The 20,009-nt window shown below is 43.3% G+C and overlaps 2 protein-coding genes across 2 annotated transcripts; one reads left to right on the plus strand and one right to left on the minus strand.

Moving 5' to 3' along the window:
• Window positions 1-2,644: 2,644 nt before the first annotated feature.
• LOC112226496 (transcription factor HES-1-B-like) lies at window positions 2,645-5,055 on the plus strand. Its single transcript, XM_024390853.2, has 4 exons — window positions 2,645-3,388; window positions 3,504-3,599; window positions 3,742-3,829; window positions 4,003-5,055. The coding sequence occupies exons 1-4, from the start codon at window positions 3,281-3,283 to the stop codon at window positions 4,509-4,511; spliced, it is 801 nt and encodes a 266-aa protein (XP_024246621.1). The 5' UTR covers window positions 2,645-3,280; the 3' UTR covers window positions 4,512-5,055.
• An 11,415-nt stretch (window positions 5,056-16,470) lies between these two features.
• zgc:153913 (carboxypeptidase N subunit 2) lies at window positions 16,471-19,230 on the minus strand. The gene is made up of 2 exons (XM_024391972.2): window positions 19,144-19,230; window positions 16,471-18,821 (listed from the first exon to the last, which is right to left on the minus strand). Exon 2 carries the CDS (start codon window positions 18,813-18,815, stop codon window positions 17,217-17,219), a length of 1,599 nt encoding a protein of 532 aa, XP_024247740.1. The 5' UTR covers window positions 18,816-18,821; window positions 19,144-19,230; the 3' UTR covers window positions 16,471-17,216.
• Between the last annotated feature and the right edge of the window lie 779 nt (window positions 19,231-20,009).

Raw genomic sequence — 20,009 nt, forward strand, 5'->3', positions numbered from 1 at the left:
CTCGTTTGGAGGTTAGATAGCACAGTGTCCAAGGACGGGCCGGAAGTATATAGAATGGTGTCGTCTGCGTAGAGGTGGATCAGGGAATCGCCCGCAGCAAGAACAACATCATTGATATATACAGAGAAAAGAGTCGGCCCGAGGATTGAACCCTGTGGCACCCCCATAGAGACTGCCAGAGGACCGGACAGCATGCCCTCCGATTTGACACACTGAACTCTGTCTGCAAAGTAATTGGTGAACCAGGCAAGGCAGTCATCCGAAAAACCGAGTTACTCTTCATTTAGAGAAAATGTAAATGCATTTCTGTGAATTTATTTTATTTCGAACCAAGGGTAAAAAAAAAATCAGGGTTGAATTCAACCCAGTTTTCAATTCAGTCGAGAAATGAATTGAAATGTAATAGAATTGAAAAATCAATCCCTGACCTCAGTAAGTGATATAGTAAATACAGTGGCAAGAAAAAGTATGTGAACCTTTTGGAATTACCTGGATTTCTCCATCTTATCTTCATCTAAGTCACAGCAATAGACAAACACGGTGTGCTTGAACTAATAACACACACAAATTATTGTATATTTCTTTTTTCTTCTATATTGCATACAGCATTTAAACATTCACAGTGTAGGTTGGAAAAGTCTGTGAACCCCTAGGCTAATCACTAATCAGCTAACCTGGAGTCCAATCAATGAGACGAGATTGGAGATGTTGGTTAGAGCTGCCCTGCCCTATTAAAAACGAACACAATGAGTTTTCATTTCACAAGAAGCATTGCCTGATGTGAATCCTGCCTTGAACAAAAGAGATCTCAGAAGACCTAAGATTAAGAATTGTTGAATTGCATAAAGCTGGAAAGGGTTACAAAAATATCTCTTAAAGCCTTGATGTTCATCAGTCCACGGTAAGACAAATTGTCTATAAATGGAGAAAGTTCAGCACTGTTGCTACTCTCCCTAGGAGTGGCCATCCTGCAAAGACGACTGCAAGAGCACAGCGCAGAATGCTCAATAAAGTTAAGAAGAATCCTAGTATCAGCTAAAGACACAGAAATCTCTGGAACTTACTAACATCTCTGTTGACGGGTCTATGATGTGTAAAACACTAAACAAGAATGGTGTTCATGGGAGGACACCACGGAAGAAGCCACTGCTGTCCAAAAAAACAAACATTGTGTAACGGCTGTTTGAAGAGGACCAAGGTGCAGCGTGGTACGTGTTCATGATTTAATAATAGAACTGAACACTGATTAACAAAACAACAAAGAGAACGAACGAAACCGAAACAGTTCTGTCTGGTGCAGACACAAAAACAGAAAACAACTACCCACAAAACCCATGTAGGAAAAAGCTACCTAAGTATGGTTCTCAATCAGTGACAACGATAGACAGCTGTCTCTGATTGAGAACCACACCCAGCCAAACAAAGAAATACAAAACATGGAAAATGAACATAGAATGCCCACCCTAGTCACACCCTGGCCTAACCAAAATAGAGAATAAAAGCCTCTCTATGGCCAGGGCGTGACCGTACCCCCCCCCAAAAAAAGTGCAGACTCCGGCCGCAAAACCGGACTCTAAAGGGGAGGGTCCGGGTGGGCCTTCTTACGGCGGCGGTTCTGGTGCGGAACGTGGACCCCGCTCCACCTCTGGTCCGGCCCACTTAGGTAACGCCCCTAGAGCGGAGACCCTCACCGCCGACCCCGGACTGAAGGCCCTCGTAGAGAGCCCCGGACTGGAGGGCACCACTGGAACGAAGGGCGGCACTGCCGGCTCAGGACTGGAGGGCGAGTCTGGAATGGAGGGCGACTCTGGCAGCTCCGGACTGGCGGGAGACTCTGGCAGCTCCGGACTGGCGGGAGACTCTGGCAGCTCCGGACAGGCGGGAGACTCTGGCAGCTCCGGACAGGCGGGAGACTCTGGCAGCTCCGGACAGGCGGGAGACTCTGGCAGCTCCGGACAGTACACAGGCACAGGACTCACCAGGCTGGGGAGACCTACTGGAGGCCTGGTCCGTGGAGGAGGCACAGGATAGACTGGGCTGTGAGGAAAATATGCCTTCTGGAGTGGCCCAGTCAGAGTCCTGACCTCAATCCGATTGAGAGGCTGTGGCATGACCTCGAGAGCAGTTCACACCAGACATCCCAAGAATATTGCTGAACTGAAACAGTTTGTAAAGAGGAATGGTCCAAAATTCCTCTTAACTGTTTGCAGGTCTGATCCGCAACTACAAAAAAACGTTTGGTTGAGGTTATTGCTGTCAAAGGAGGGTCAACCAGTTATTAAATTCAAGGGTTCACATACTTTTCCCAAGCTGCACTGTGAATGTTTACACGGTGTGTTCAATAAAGACATGAAAACGCATAATTGTTTGTGTTATTAGCTTAAGCAGACTGTGTCTACTTAGATGAAGATCAGATCCAATTTTATGATCAATTGATGCATAAATACAGGTAATTCCAAAGGGTTCATACTTTTTCTTGTCACTGTATGTAGGGGAGTGTGTTTGTGTGTGCGGGAGAAAGGCTGTGTTTACACAGGCAGCCCAATTCTGATCTAATTGGGAAAAAGATCTGATCTGTTTGGTCAAAAGACCAATTAGTGGCATAAATATCAGAATTGGGCTGTCTGTGTAAACACATCCAAAGAGTGTGTGTGTGTGTCAACCCTCTGAGGGGAGGGTTGCCAATAGTGTACAACAAAAATGTATTGTTATTTAGAGTTTTTGTTCTAGGATCAATTAAACTGGGGAAAGGGCCAATACATTTATTTTATTCACCTTAATTGACTATTACTAATAGATAGGGCAACTGAGACCTTCATATTTAATCAATTTGTTTCATCAAACACCTATCTGTATTGTGTGCTGTGGACCACCTTCTCACACACAAGACACCAGATAGCCAATGGAAGGCCTCCTTGCACGAGCCAACCGACTCCCTGGCAACGTGTCCCGCGCGCTCATTGGTAGAAGGTTGGAGAATTCAACTTTGGGACGATTCACACGAGCCATTCGCGTGCAGCTTCCTCTATAAATATGACCGTAGGTGAAAGTGACAGCGTTGACTTGTTATCAACACCGTACTGGAAGGTCGTTAACTGCAGGATGTAGCCTCAGCAATAGCTACGTTGTAATAAACACCTGTAACGAACAGCGTTGGTCAGAAAAAAAGTACATGGCCGGTGTTAGAATATTTCTCAATAGGCTGGACTTTATTGAACAATTGTGGGACAAATGATTTGCTGAAGTTGACTGGACGATTGTGGGATATTAAAAATTGAAGATGCCGGCTGAAATTTTGGAGAAAACTTCCCCCTCTTCTGTTGCAGCCACCCTGTCGAGCGTAAATGGAAATCCGGATAAACCAAGGACTGCCTCGGGGGACAGAAAGGTAGGCCTACAGAAAAGCACGGAAATAAAAACGATTCCTTTTTTATTTGTCAATTGTTGTTAATAAGTTACGTTACATGTGTAATAATCATGGCGTTTGTTTGTTTTATTTAAAGTCTTCTAAACCAATTATGGAGAAGAGAAGACGCGCGCGAATCAACGAAAGCCTTGGACAGCTCAAGACCCTCATACTGGACGCTCTAAAGAAAGATGTACGTTTAAAAAAAAGCTTTTATAATCATAGAAATTTATGTCTACGACATATGCTTCTATAATTATGTTAATTTGATGGATTGGAACGAAGCTCAAATAGATTATTAATCATGTGTAATATTCTTCTTGATGTCTATTTAGAACTCCAGGCATTCGAAGCTGGAGAAGGCAGACATCCTTGAGATGACTGTGAAGCACCTAAGGAATATGCAGCGTCTTCAAATGACTGGTAGGTTTCATTCTAGACGTGCATGTTTAAATTGCATCTGTGACTGTTCCCAAGGTACTATATGCATAAGTCCATCAAACCTATTGATAGACCTACTGAGTATTATATAATTACATTTAAAGGATTTTCTGAACAATATATCCTCAAATACATCATATTATTTCACTTTACAGGTGCTATGAGCACGGATTCATCAGTCCTTGGCAAGTACAGAGCGGGATTCAGCGAGTGCATGAGTGAAGTCACCCGTTTTCTGTCCACACGTGAAGGGATGAACATGGAGGTCATGTCCCAACTTCTCAGCCACCTAGCCGGTTGTGTGTCACAGATCAACACTGTAAACTACTCAACTCATCGCCAGAGCCTCACCTACCCTGCGCATCCAGCGCATCCAACGCTTGGCCAAGCCATTGTGCAAATCCCAAGTGCGTCGCCTCAGTTGAATGTAATCATGCCTTGCAAAAGTGGCTCGCCAATCAACTTCACGTCCGAAGTGGCTAAATTCTACAGCGGACTTCAGATTGTTTCAGCGACAGATGGACAATTCGCCTTTCTGATTCCAAGCGTGGCCCTTGCGCAAATGAGCGTGCCAAACGCCCTACATGGCAATCCAACAGTTGCGCTGGCGGTGTCACCTGTTGCACCTCCCATCACTGCAGACTCCGTGTGGAGACCATGGTAGGGTCATTAGACTGAAGGACTTTTATGCACCATAACACATTTGTTTCTGATATATGAGTTTTTGTATATTTTTGTATAGGCTGTTCAAAGCAATAGTCAAGAGTGATGCTTACTCACATGTTGTTGTTCTTTGATGGAGAATACACTTTTCCATGAGATATATTTTCAGTGATGTCATGATCATGTTTTATTGTTGTGATACAACAATTATTCAAATGCCCTCAAATGCCTTCCTTCAGGAAATCAATAAATTCTTTAAATGAAATTGCAATGTTTAACACCTGAAAATTGTGACTTCTTAACTACATTTAAAATAATTGTCTATCCTTGACCTAATGATACCCACATGAAAATCTACTACAATTTACTATAGAATACTACAGTACTTAGAATTATGTTGTAAACTGTAGTATATTGTAGAGTACTATAATACACAGTAATATATCATGATCATGTGTTGTACTTACTATAGAATATATATACACTAGCGTTCAAAGAAAAATCCATGTCTCAGACTGGCCAATAAAAATAAAAGATTAAGATGGGCAAAAGAACACAGACACTGGACAGAGGAACTCTGCCTAGAAGGCCAGCATCCTGGAGTCGCCTCTTCACTGTTGATGTTGAGACTGGTGTTTTGCGGGTACTATTTAATGAAGCTGCCAGTTGAGGACTTGTGAGGCGTCTGTTTCTCAAACTAGACACATTAATGTACTTGTCCTCTTGCTCAGTTGTGCACCGGGGCCTCCCACTCCTCCTTCTATTCTGGTTAGACCAGTTTGCGGCGTTCTGTGAAGGGAGTAGTACACAGTGTTGTACGGGATCTTTATTTTCTTGGCAATTTCTAGCATGGAATAGCAAAAGGGTTTTCTAATGATAAATTAGCCTTTTAAAATGATACATTTGGATTAGCTAACACAACGTACCATTGGAACACAGGAGTGATGGTTGCTGATCATGGGCCTCTGTACGCCTATGTAGATATTCCATTAAAAAATCTCCAGTTTCCAGCTACAATAGTCATTTACAATATTAACAATGCCTACACTGTATTTCTGCTCAATTTGACATTATTTTTACAGACAAAAATGTATTTTTCTTTCAAAAACAAGACATTTCTAAGTGACCTCAAACTTTTGAACGGTAGTGTATATATAGTATACAGTATACTGTAGAATACTAAAGTAAATACAACAATATACTCCAGACCGCAACAACACTACAGTAAATACTACAGTAATATCTGCAAAAAAACACTACAGTCCATTAAAAACACTACAGTAATTTCTATAATATATACTACAGTAATTAATTTGCATATACCCTGCCCATTCCCCTCCCCTATATCCCAATTTGTTCAGCTCATAAGTGAGAAACCTACATGACAGGTATAGATCACATATTGTGTTCCATATAGGTTATAAAAAAAGAGCAGAAGCTCTGAACTATCCATTCAGACCTCCTACCTACCTAGCTGCCTGCCTGCCTGCCTGCCTGCCTACCTACTTACTTACAGGTTATGGAAAATGTGCTATTTGAGTATTTTGTTGAGGACAAAGCCCCCACTACTATGTCAACGATAATTGTAAAAAATTGACTATAGTAAATACAACACTAATGTCTGCAAAAAAACAACAGTAAATACTACAGTATACGATAGTGATGTCTGCAACACTACAGTAAATACTACAGTATACTATGGTGATGTCCGCAACACTACAGTAAATACTACAGTATACTATAGTCACGTCTGCAACACTACAGTAAATACTACAGTATACTATAGTCATGTCAGCAACACTACAGTAAATACTACAGTATACTATAGTCATGTCAGCAACACTACAGTAAATACTACAGTATACTATAGTCATGTCTGCAAAGTATTCACTGTAGTGTTTTGGGAGGATTTTAGTCTGCAAAAACACTATAGTGAATACCACAGTAAAGTCCACAAAAAACAACACAATCAATACAATAGTATTTAACCATAGTATACTAGTATTTTGTCATGTGGGTGTACTGTGATTGAATATCCTATTAAGGCTGATCTAACCACAGAAATAAATGAAACACAGAATTATCGGATCTTGGGCTATGGCACCGAACACAGAACGGCTCTTTCTGCCGAGCGAACTCAAATACTTCCATGTGTTGACATCTTCCTTCTCATCCAACCTCACCTCTGAGCTAACATTGATCGGTGAAGGGGCATGCAGGAGTTCTATGAATTAAGATTCAAGCTGGTACTGTAGACGTACACCAACCCATGGTCATGTTCTAGTGCTCTGACTCTAGTGTTATCTTCCCATCTCATCCCTGTTAGCCTCATCTGTCTTCTACTTCTTTTTTTCTCTCCCCCGGCTGGAAATAAATAACTCCTAGATGAGGTGAGGAACCTGAGAGGTCGTGAGAATGACTCTCAGCCCAGCAGGCAACAGCCAGGTTAGGGGTGGGGGAGGTGGAGAGTCTGTCGAACATGAGCAGGGCTGCCTGCCACAGAGGAAGTCTTGACATACAGGACAGGAGCTGAACATGGGGAGGGAAGGTTCCAGAGGAAGGGAGGGTGGAGAGAGAAGAGAGAACAGAGAGAGGTTCTGGAGGGAGGGGAGAGAGGGTTCTGGAGGGAAGGTAGGGAGAGAGTTGGGAGGGCCAGACAAAATGTTCCTAGCTTATTACCAATAGCCAATGACTATATACATGTGACCACGCAATGACTTTATGGTGATCCCCTCCATGCACGCTGTTGCTCCGGGTAGAGGTTACCAGAGGGGACAGATCTAGGGTGTGAGTGATGGGCTAAACGACAACAAAAGTAACGTCAAGCTACATTTTAAACTGGTTGGTTCGAGCACTGAATGCGGATTGGCTAAAAGCTGTGGTATATCAGACCGTATACCACGGGTATGACAAAATATTTATTTTAACTGCTCTAATTACATTGGTAACCAGTTTATAATAGCAATAAGGCACCACAGGGATTTGTGGTATATGGCCAATATACCACGGCTATGGTACTCTGCGTTGCTTTGTGCATAAGAACAGCCCCTCCTCAGGCCTCATTGCTTAAGTATTCTACATTAAATTTATGAGGTTCGGGAGTGTTATTATGTGCTTTTCAAACTAGATATGCTTTTACATAGGTATAGGTAAGAAATGATACAGAAACAAGGTAACTTGCATTTTGCTCCCCAAGGTGTGACAATGCTCCGCCCAAATTATGACTGACACTCGTGACTGTGAGTCAAGCTTGTCATTAAGATTAAAGGGATACACCCAAAAATCACAATGCATTTTGAATGTAACTGGATGGAGGCAATTCAGACTAATAGCAAAATTATTCAAAGTGACCTGAATCCCTATTTGATTTACACACAGGAAGTGCATGTTTGCACATGGGATCTTGGCGGCTTATCTTAGCGACAGGCGGGTAATAGCGCTGCTGTCTATTTAACGGTCTGGCACCCAGCTAATGGAGTGACAAGCACAGTGTGTGTCCAGTGTGTGTCCAGGGTTGAATGCTCCCACAGAGGGCCATAAGGAGAGCTTGACCAGGGGTCACAGGTGCCTGTCACTCTGCCTCACAGGACTGGACTAGTCTAGAACCAGATCTGTTTGTGTTGCCTAGAACCAGATCTGTTAGTGTTGCCTTGCAACTCTGTTTGGCATGACAATGACCATATGAGTTGGCAAGAAAAGCACAAACAGATCTGGGACCAGGCTTGGACTGGACAGCTCCAATACAACATGCAGTCTGAAATATTCTAGTCCCTCTGTCACTATAGGACACCATTTTGACAACATGAAGAAGGTAGAGATGGTGGAAAATGAGAGAGCAATAATCTGAGTGTTTGTGATTGAATTGATCTATAAAAAAAACTAAAAAATCTGCAATTTACCTCCATGGTCTTATTGTAAGAGTGCAGACATTAGTCTGCAATATAAACTTGTCTGAAAATATTTTCCAATGTGTAGTATTTGAAGTGATACAGGGCAATTGGGCATTTTTGTCACACTTTTAAGATATCACCCCTAAAAAATGGCTGAACACCTTTGGGTTAAATAGATTTGCTTTTTTCAACTTTGGTGGCTCAGTAACATAATTATGTTCCATCATAAAAGGTATTTTCATTATCAAACAACTTTCTAAATCAACATATTTTCAACTTGAAAGCACAGCAAAATCCCTCTCCCCAAATAATGTCAGTCAAACCCGCTCCTGCTCATAATGCAGTTAATGAAGTTTACAGTACATCTCTGTTTGACCAAAACATACCATCCTGGCAATGTGTAAGAGCCCTAAAAGCCAAATAGAGCCTCCCTGATCAGAACTGGCCTTTGAGAAAGGGCCCCACAACACAAAAACAAAGGCAGGCCCATCAATGGCTCAATGACTCCTCTCTGTGTGGCCCTCTCACTCTTCATAAAGGACCCTGCTCTTGTTCATCCAGGAAGAGGCTTAATGGTCCACAGGGGGGAGGACCATGCTGTCACTTTCACCAAGCTGGGACTAGAGGCTCATTGTTGAGTAGGTCCCAAGACTCCTCTAAGGCCAGGCTACTCTCTTCAGAGACAAGAGGGCTACTACTGAGTCTCTGCTCAGGTTTGAGTTTCTTCTAGCCAATCGTCAGCTCCTCTCTCAACTCCTTCCTGTGGACCACCTGAAGCATAATGGATGCATTTGGACTGGTGTTGGGTGGAGGCCGGCCCGAGATTTAACAACAGCTGAGGGTCACTCTACTCAGAGAAATATCAACACTGTTTACCAGTGCTAGCTAAGACATGGGCCCAGCCAGTCTCATTCTTCTCCTTTCCCCTCCTTCCTGCCTCTTTTCTTCTATTCCAGGCCTTCCATCTCGCCCCCTGGGTTTGATGCTCGTTTTTCCCATACCTTCTAAAAGGGAGTATGACAAGCTTTAAGTTAGCTTGGCCTGGCCCCTCAGTGTAATCTGTGATGGATGAGTTGTTGGTCACAAAGACAGTGACATGGTGACAGGAACCCTGCTATGGGAAACTGATCTTCCTGACATGTATCGGAAACCTCCGCTGTGACTGCCTCTATGGTGAATTGGCCTGTATTTTTCTTGGGGGCTGTAACAATGTTTCCAAGGGTGAACTCTACGGGCAAATAGTTCACATGCAATGGTGACGCTAAACAAATGCATAGATTATGCACTTGACATCAGTGGTGAATGAATTCAGATACTTGTGAACTAGAGAATGGCCCCTCGTCAACACATCCTATTCTCTTGTCTTTGAGTTATGAGCTTGTTATTGAAAACAAGATCATTATTCTCAAGGACTTACATACTTGGACATGAAGGTTGTGCAGATACATGAATGTGTACCATCACAGGCCAGCAAACCCTTTCATGCTTGGGTATGAATGCCTAGATTTCTCTAGCTGTACATGCATAATGCGTCGGTGACTATTAGTGTCCATATAATGTTGTTCATTATTATCCAAAAGGCAAACACAGATCCTAGATCAGCACTCCTACTCTGAGACACTTTTTGAAGGTCCTATGCTGTGTTTACTTAGCTTTTAAACAATGTTGTCAAGTGGCAACATGACAATCTGACATCTCAATGGTTGAGTTTTTCGCTGTAGAGACAACCATTGCTGTGGAATGATGTCACATGTCTCAAATCAAGAATATGACTACTGCACTTCATCACTAGCTACCAGATCTTCAAAGATGTTGGCTTTGGTGTCTGCTGGTCTCGTTTGAGGGCTCCTTTCTACTCCTGTTCTTATTACATTTGGCTCTCTGCCCATTTGGGGTTACGGCCAGTGCCATAAAGATACACTTTCACGGCAGGTGTCCCTTCAAAGTAAGACAGCCCCATAACTCAGGATGGTTCAGTTACAACCGTGGCCTTTTAGGCTGTCGGTCTTTCTGACGGGGCAGGCAGACAGGAGACTGAAGGACCACGTGCGAGGCATCTGAGGGTGACCATTGAGAAGGCTTGCAAAAAGTTGTATGAGGATTTTAGCAGTGTGTATGTATTCCTGACCCAAGGTGTGGTTTAGAGGGGGTTTTAGGGGTGTTTATGTGGACTTCTGAATGCCTGGCCCAAAATATTGCAGGCCTGTTGCATCCTGGCTTATTGTGGTCCAAAAGGCATCCTGACTAGAAACAGGACTTTCTGATCATGTTATCATTCTCTGAAAATATAATCTTATGATTTTGTATCTGTTTGTTGGATCCTCACCTGAAGCATGGTAATTATAGCCTATGTCCCAGATCCGTTTGTGTTGTTTGTGTCCAACTCATATGGTGTTAGCACGACAATGACCACCAGGTGTTGGCAAAACAGCACAAACAGGTCTGGGACCAGGCTGTGGATATTCCTATTCAGAAGCCACCAACATTTCAATCACTCCTCCACAGACTTCGTAGTCTTGTAATGCTGGAATCCTTACAGCTCCACAGTCTCTGTTTCAGTAAAAAGATGAGGGATGGTTCTGGAGAAATGTAACCACTTTCAAGTTCATAGACAGCGTTATGGATGCAAGGACTGACCATCCATGATATCAAATGTGTAGTTTAATGTTTTTAGGCTTTATAGCTTTCACATTGTTTACAAACATTGGAGTAAAACAAGTTTATATTTTGGGTTCTGATGGGGTACGACTCTTGAACTAAGCTCATGAGACATTATTTATAAGTTATATTCTTCAATAATCAATGGGTGTATATCATTTATAAGTCCAAAATTGGATGTAGCAACTAAGGATTCTAAATTTAAGGAGTACCACCATGATTTTGTCTAATAATTATTTGCAGCATGATAGATACGTTGTTGCTTTAAAAAGGAGATATTATCATTCTAATGTGGTCTTGGAGCCTCTTTCTCCACAACTCTTCATTGGAATCCCCATTGACTTGGCTATCTGCAAACTACACTGAATAACAATATAAAACACAACATGCAACAATTTCAACAATTTTACTGAGTTACAGTTCATATAAAGAAATCGGTCAATTGAAATAAATTCATTAGGGCCTAATCTATGGATTTCACATGACTGGGAATTCAGATATGCATCTGTGGGTCACAGAAACCTTAATAAACAAAATGTAGGGGCGTGGATCAGAACACCAGTCAGTATCTGGTGTGACCCCAAATTTGCCTCATGCAGGGCGAGACATCTCCTTCGCATAGAAGTTATAAGACTGTGGAATGTTGTCCCACTCCTTTTCAATGGCTGGGAAAAGTTACTAGTTACTGGTGGATACTGGAACACGCTGTCATATGCGCCAATCCAGAGCATCCCAAACACGCTCAATGGGTGGTGACATGTCTGGTGAGTAGGCAGGCCATGGAAGAACTGAGGCATTTTCAGCTTCCAGGAATTGTGTACAGATCCTTGCAACATGGACTGTGCACTATCATACTGAAACATGTGATGATGTCGGCGGATGAATGGCCCGACAATGGGCCTCAGGATCTCGTCACGGTATGTCTGTGCATTCAAATTGCCATCAATAAAATGCAATTGCGTCCATTGTCCGTAGCTTATGCCTGTCCATACCATAACCCCATCCCCCACCATGGGGCATTCTGTTCAAACTGTTGACATCAGCAAACCGGTTGCTCATGTAACAGTATAACTTTAGTCCGTCCCCTCGCCGGGCTCGAACCAGGGACCCTTTGCACACATCAACAACTAACACCCACGAAGCATCGTTACCCATCGCTCCACAGAGCAAGGGGAACCACCACTTCAAGGTCTCAGAGCAAGTGACGTCACCGATTGAAACGCTATTAGCGCGCACCACTGCTAACTAGCTAGCCATTTCACATCAGTTACACTCACACGACGCCATACACGCTGTCACGCTGTCTGTGTTGCACAGTTGAAACCTGTGAAGAACACACCTCTCCAGTGTGCCGGTGGCCAATGAAGGTGAGGCTTTGCCCACTTAAGTCGGTTAAGATGCCGAACTGCAGTCAGGTCAAGACCCTGGTGAGGACAACGTGCAGATGAGCTTCCTTGAGACTGTTTCTGACAGTTTGTGCAGAAATTCTTCGGTTGTGCAAACCCACAGTTTCATCAGCTGTCTGGGTGGCTGGTCTCAGACGATCCCGCAGGTGAAGAAGCTGGATGTGGAGGTCCTGGGCTGGCGTGGTTACACGTGGTCTGCAGTTGTGAGGCCGGTTGGATGTTCTGCCAAATTCTCTAAAATGACATTGGAAGCGGCTTTTGGTAGAGAAAAGAACATTAAATTCTCTGGTAACAGCTCTGGTGAACATTCCTGCAGTCAGCATGCCAATTGCACACTTCCTCAAAACTTGATACATCTTTGTCATTGTGTTGTGTGACAAAACTGCACATTTTAGAGTGGCCTTTTATTGTCCCCAGCACAAGGTGCAGCTGTGTAATGATCATACTGTTTAATCAGCTTCTTGATATGCCACACCTGTAAGGTGGATGGATTATTTTGGCAAAGGGAAATATCCTCGCTAACAGGGATGTAAACACATTGTGCACACAATTTGAGAGACCTTTTCTGGGATATTTTATTTCAGCTCATGAAACATGGGACCCACTTTACATGTTGTGTTTATACTTTTGCTCAGTGTATAATTGAAAACAACAATAAAAATATTGAAATGGGGAATCTCCATTGACATACAACAAAGCATGGGTTGCATGCATAATAACAAACACTCTGTCCCAAGTGTCACAAACAAAACCAGGATCTCTGTTGTAAGAGCAGGTCCCTCAGGTCCCTCTGTCCAGGGATGCAGATTCATTCTTCCTCAATAATTGTAATTTGATGATAAGAAGCTTAAATTCTCTTGTTATCCTCCCACAGAGGAGACTGGGTGAAGAGCAGCTAGAAGAGATTACCATTTGGGCCTGCTCTCCTCGTCCACTTAACATCAGCATCAGGTCAGCTGTTCCTAATTTGGTCAGCGACACTCATTGTCTCATGCCTTGGGCGTTTGGATACATAAAGAGGGAGTAATATTAACCTCCATGAATGAAGGGTAAACAGGCCTGTTTGTGTTTAGGGGGATGGGGCTCATCATTGTATCATGGTGCATGAGTATGAGGGAGAGACCTGTGGTAGAATGCGGCAGGTAGCCTAGTGGTTAAGAGCATTGGGCCAGTAATCGAAAGGTTTCTGGTTTGAATTCCTGAGCTGACTAAGTGAAAAATAGGTATATGTGCCCTTGAGCAAGGCACTTAAGAAGAGCATCTGCTAAATAACCTAAATGTTTAAAATGGCACTGAATCCACAGTGCTGGCTCTCAATCCGCCATGGACAGAATCGGTCGACAACTGACTTTGTAAGTGAGATGATGAGGGTAAACATTGTAGATATAAAACATGACTGCCTTGCAAAATTGTTTTAGCCTGTAATGTAGACCTATTGTCTTTTATACGAGTGAATTGATATATGACCTTGTTGATAAAATTGGGTCTTATCTCTATGATGTCCTGACTTGAACCTGTTAAAATTACAGTCTCACAACAAAGGCTATAACTGCCACAGAGGCTATAACTGCCCCAGTCTACAACTGCCCCAGAGTCTACAACTGCCCCAGAGGCTACAACTGCACCGGAGTCTACAACTGCCCCAGAGGCTATAACTGCCCCGGAGTCTATAACTGCCCTGGAGTCTATAACTGCCCTGGAGTCTATAACTGCCCCGGAGTCTACAACTGCCCCGGAGGCTATAACTGCTCCGGAGTCTATAACTGCCCCGGAGTCTTCAACTGCCCCGGAGTCTAAAACTGCCCCGGAGGCTACAACTGCCCCAGAGGCAACAACTTCCCCAGAGGTTACAACTGCCCCAGAGGCTATAACTGCCCCAGTTGTGTATCGTCTCAAAGCCTCTGACCACAAATGACTGCCATAACCAAAACTCTCTCCTCAGGTTGTAGATCTCAGACGACCTCTCCCCTTTGTCCCCTGAACTCTGGTCTTCCCTCTCAGCCACTCTCCTCTCCTTGGCTGTCCTAAACTCTGTGAGAAACCTTTCAGCACATTTGTGTCATCTGGACATTGTGTGTCCTGGGAGATAATGCCCCCACTTTGAGATCCCGCTTCCCTTCCATACAATCCCCATCCTCCCAGCTGAAGAGTTGCTGTGTGAAGTATGGTGCCCAGCACTAACTAGCCTATAAGTGAAGGACTGGGGGTTAAAAGGTGGTTTTCAACCAGCCTCGCAGGACAGCAGCACAGCATCTCAACTCCTTCCCCACTGCTGTAAATTCCATCACTTCTATTCCCCTGCTAATCTGGTAACTGTCAGTGATGGTCTAATGGATCTTAATAACTGATTTGATGGTGATGATAAGGAGATAAGAGAGGGGTCCCGGTCTGGCTACTTGACCTCTCCTCAGGACATCAGTCATTACAGCTGGTGATTGGGTTGTTAGCCGTATGGTTGTAGTCAAGCTAATTTACAGTCTGATTGATTTATGTTGATGGTAGTATTTTACCTGTAATAACTGTCCCTAAGTGCAAATAAAGATGGTAAACTTTATACCGGTGTAAATAAGGGAACAGACTTCATACCAGTACAACGCTGCTCTGCATTCCATACCGAGTAGCTGACTGATTGAAAAGACAAGTTTTAAATGAATTCTAGATTTGAGTTCAATCAACAAAATGCTAAACCTCAAATTCAATATGTATTTTGGGGTTAGTGTCCAGCTTCGTCTTAATGGCTGAATAGACTTGTTGTGCACCAAAGCTATAGGCAGCTGGCCCCAGGCATAAGCGACAAAAGCGGTTGCTTAGGGCCCCAGTTTTAGGAACTTTTATTGAGAGTAAGAATAGTAGTACACCAAGCACAATTTCTAAATTCGGCTGTGCTTCAGCAGTAGTTGGTAGTTAGTCTAGTCAGCTATCTAAACTTGCAGTTATCATTGCCAATACAAACCGGTATGCAGGACACATACCCTTACCTCTAGGGGGCCCTCAATGATTTTGTTAGTCATTCTCACTCAGATATCATACTGTATTAACATGGCATAAGTCATTGCAGAATGTGTAACTACGCCCCATGAGAAAATGTGTAGAATTGCAGGAAAGTAACTTTCAAACTTACATTTTTCTCTCCGCTATCAAGAGGGGGACCGATAAAATGTTTTACTGCTAGTTGGGGGGGCTCCCCTACCAAATCTCGCTTAGGGCCCTTAAAAGGCTAGGGCCGGCCCTGGTTATAGGATCAGTGATATTTGAGTGAACACCCCAGTACTTATATTGTGCTCATTTGGTGATCATTAGATATGTGTATCGGGACAAATATTTCCCCACAATTCATGTTTACCTCTTAGTTTTGGTCAAGAGAGGATTACTCTGTTTCATGACATCCCTGGCAACTTTGGACGCTGCTACTTTGTCATTTGAATTGTGATGTCAGCTCAGACCAAGGACACAATTGACCCGATGACCCCTGACCCTTATAAGCCCTGGGGTTAGAGTGCTTTATTCAAGGTGTTGCCATCTGTGGGCCCCACTCATCCCTTTCCCCCTAACTCCCTCCTTCCTCATCTCTCTCTTTTCTCTCCCTGGTACTATCATCTTCTCCTGTGTCCAGGGGCAGAGGGGTGTGAAGACAGGTCTCTGTGGACGACTTGTTTGTCTCGATCAACTTTTAAACCCCAGAATAAAAGAGTGAGAGAAGCTCTTAAATGGATCTAAATGGGGGAGATTTGTATGCACCTGCACCCATGCTTGTGTTTGTTGGAATTGTGTTCCAGAATTTTGTCTTCTCTGATTTCGCTATAACATGTTTGACCTTTTGCAGGGTCTTTCTTATTTAAATTATTTCTAATAAATCATAATACAAGAGTTATTCAAATATATTTCCAAATGGATTACTGCTTAGATTTTTTTTTTAAAATCATATCCATATGTTAACTGCATTGATTACTTTAAAATGGAGAGAAACAAGGTTACCACATGAATTATATTGTCTTCCACAGGAGGATTGATAGTTTTATAGATGTTCAATTAGCCATACACAGATTGTCAGTTTAATTAATTAAGACTAATCAACTACACAAAACAACAAAGTTCATTGCTGGGGTGGTTGAAAGCTGTATGTGAATTTGTTGTTGCATGTCAACAGAGTTACCATCTACTACATCTAAACATGTGTGTTGATGTTTGAGAATCTACAAGTGACAGAGGTGCCGAAAGCACGAGTCAACTTAAGGAACATGGCCAGTGAAGTCAATGGAGGAATAGAGTCATCTGCTGGCAAGAGCATACATTGCAGTAGATATATCTGTTAGTATATGATTGAGTGGATGGTACTATGTTCATTACATTATCTCTAGAACATTAGGGATGAACTTTGAACCTCGCAAGGGATAGTTCATCCACCTCTCTTATCTCTCAGCTATGAGTGGGAAACACCGTCAGCCTGGTTATCAGTTTTGAGTTGAGTTAAGTCTGTACAATATTGACATTGGCAGTAGGAGAGATTTGTTTAAGCCCATACCAATACTGCTTGTGTCTGCAAGACATCATATTATAAATTATTCAAAGCCAATACCTTCAAAATTAAATTAAATTCAGGTGGAATTCACTCTCATCTCATATACAGTATGTTGGTATATAAAATATTGTGTGTTTGATAAAACTCTATGGTGTACGTAGATGGATAAAGAAAATCCAATCTGCATAGAGAAGTTATTGCAAAGCTTCAGCCCATGTGCTGATGAACACCATTCACACAGTGAGAGTTATAGTCCCATTGCTACACTGTGAAGATTCTGCCCAGTCCTTTTTAATAATGTACTCAGATGTGGTGCCGTCCCCTTCTTTGAAATGCACCATAAGTCTCAATGGGGAACATTTAGTCACTTTGCACTTGATAGTCATGTTGTCGTTGATGAACTGGACAGTACACTTGCTAGGGTTTGGTTTCTCTTCCAAGCCTTGGAAGGGGGTGGCTTTGGCTATAGAAGAGAAATTACCTGGACACACCAGCTGGTCCCTCTCTAAGGAGACCAGACCCTGTCCTCTCAAAGGCTCAGGGCCTTTACAGTACACATTACTCAGGTCCTCCATCAAGTGACCGTGCTCCAACACATAGTCATACAGATACAGCATGTGGCAGTCGCAGCTCCAGGGGTTCCTGTGCAGTCTCATCACGTTCTCGTGTAAGAACGCGTCAAAGAAGCCCTGAGGAAGGGTCTGGAGGTTGTTCTCTGAGAGGTACAGCTGCTCTAAGAAGGCCTGGTCCTCAAACAGCATGGCCTCCAGAGAGCTCAGGTTGTTATTCTGCAGGTGGACGATTTCAATCTTTGTGAGATCTTGGAAGATAGTTCCCGGCAGCGATGTGAGCTGGTTCTCCGAGAGGTCCAGGTTTTGCAGGCCCGTCAGGTTCCGAAAGACATCCTCTGGAAGGTTAGTGAGCTGGTTCATTGACAGAAACAGGTGTGTGAGACTGGTTAGATGGCCGAATGAGTCAGGCGAAAGCTGAACCAGCCTGTTGCCTTTGAGATCCAGCTCTTTCAAGCCAACAGGAAAGGTTCCAGAGCTCACATTTGTGATCAAGTTGCTGCGAAGGTTCAGCTCCTCTAGTTTCTGTAAATGTGAAAAGACACCATGAGGGAGGTAAGATATCTGGTTTCCCTGCAGGCAAAGCTCTTTCACGTGGGAGATGTTGTGGAAAGTGTCGGGCAAGAGGACATTGATCATATTGTAGCCCAGTTTGAGGGACTCTAGCTGGGACAAGCCGCTGAGGAGCTCATTGTCCACCCCTGTGAGCATGTTCAGGGACAGGTCAAGAGCGTGAATACTCAGGTTCTGGAAGAGCTGCCTGGGCAGGTGAGAGATGATGTTGCCCTTCAGCTGAAGAGTCCTCAGCTTCTGAAGCGAACTGAAGAGGCCGTCATTCAGTGACTTAAACCTGTTGAAGTTGAGCAAAAGTTTGGTGAGGTTTCTCTGTTTGCTGAAAGTACCTGGGTTCAAACAATCCAGCCAAGAGTTGCCGCTGATCTCCAGCTCCTCGAGCCCGGTCAAGCGATCAAAGGCCATGGTGGAGACATCCTGCAGCAAATTGTTGAAGAAGACCAGCTTGGTGAGATGGCGGCTGTACTGCATCGTGATTGAGCCCAGGTGTGTCATTCCCGTCGTCATTATGACCAACTCCTTCACCTGTGTGGAGATGTTCATGGGCATGCTTTTCATGCTCTCCTCAGAACACATCACCTTAGTCGGCGTGAAACACTGGCATCTGGGAGGACAATTTATGTCGGAAGTGTTCCCTTGGTAAGAGAGGTGGAGCATCAGCCATAACATGGAACCAATGTCTTTCCACATAATTCACTGTAGAAATAGAATGCAGAGATTTGAATGTATATTGTAGATTATAGTATTACAAATAACTCTGTTCTTTGAGTGAGCACATTGAGTACAGTGGGCAAAATGGAACACTTTTCCCAAATGTATTGGGTGACGGGAATTACAATTCAGCTAGAAGCTGACTGTGATGTTGACATTAACCCTCAAGCAAAGCCTCCCTGATATTTAGCATTTCACAGAAAGTAATGCTATTAGCTAACAATTTTTAAGACATAGCAGGGCCATTGCTGACTGTTTGATAGTCTGTTTCTTAATCTCATAATCAAGAAAACCAGTCATAACATACCTGTGTTTTGTATCTTTGTTTAGAATTCCCAGAAAGCAGAGGAAATAAGTTCCCTTGTGGATTTGAGGGCTGAGTCCAACTGAGTCCAACACTGTGCAAATCCACCCACAACATACCTACATTAGGCAAGACAAACCCTTTGGCTGTTGGACAGATTCTGTCAATCAATCATTAGCTCACAGGGGACGGGGACGGGACAGTTTCCGAAATCAAATTGGGTTGCTGAGAATCAAAGTGGTTGGTATGATATACAGTAGACATAGGGGTCCCATTTTGGAGACACTCTACACTGGCCATTGGGTGCTGCACTGTGACTGCCCTCTGAATCAGCCTAAAGTGTGTGTGTGTGTGTGTGTGTGTGTGTGTGTGTGTGTGTGTGTGTGTGTGTGTGTGTGTGTGTGTGTGTGTGTGTGTGTGTGTGTGTGTGTGTGTGTGTGTGTGTGTGTGTGTGTGTGTGTGTGTCGGACATGTTGGGTTCAGGAAGCAGAAGAGAAATGTCCATCTCAAAGTATTATTTTATACCAGGCCATGTGCAAACACTTTTACCAGAGACCTTCCTAAAGCAATCAAGTGACTCGTAGTACATTGCTCATCACATTCTATTACAAACAGTAGCAGAGAAGAAGCAGAAAAAACAAGACATTTTTCTGGCTTGGATGATAATTTAAGTGTGAGTCTTCACTAAACCGTTACTGGACAACTGCCGTCATGGGCCCCAGCTGAATGTCTTTTGAGAGCAATTTGCCTTGTTACAGTATAAGAATAATGTGACTTCTTACTTAAAACCGGAATTTCTATTGTACCTGAAATTGTATTTCTTGTTGTGTCATTAGATTACAGCAGGAAAATAATCCTGCAGCGACTGG

Source organism: Oncorhynchus tshawytscha, linkage group LG28 (genome assembly GCF_018296145.1).
Source record: "Oncorhynchus tshawytscha isolate Ot180627B linkage group LG28, Otsh_v2.0, whole genome shotgun sequence".
NCBI classification, from domain to species: domain Eukaryota; kingdom Metazoa; phylum Chordata; class Actinopteri; order Salmoniformes; family Salmonidae; genus Oncorhynchus; species Oncorhynchus tshawytscha.

What these genes read in the sequence shown, in the direction of transcription:
- LOC112226496 (XM_024390853.2), top strand. Translation starts at nt 3,281, where the DNA reads ATGCCGGCTGAAATTTTGGAGAAAACTTCCCCCTCTTCTGTTGCAGCC. An exon ending in CTGCCTCGGGGGACAGAAAG is followed by an intron (nt 3,389 to 3,503) that starts GTAGGCCTACAG and finishes TTTTATTTAAAG; the next exon opens with TCTTCTAAACCAATTATGGA. An exon ending in TGGACGCTCTAAAGAAAGAT is followed by an intron (nt 3,600 to 3,741) that starts GTACGTTTAAAA and finishes ATGTCTATTTAG; the next exon opens with AACTCCAGGCATTCGAAGCT.
- zgc:153913 (XM_024391972.2), bottom strand. Translation starts at nt 18,815, where the DNA reads ATGTGGAAAGACATTGGTTCCATGTTATGGCTGATGCTCCACCTCTCT.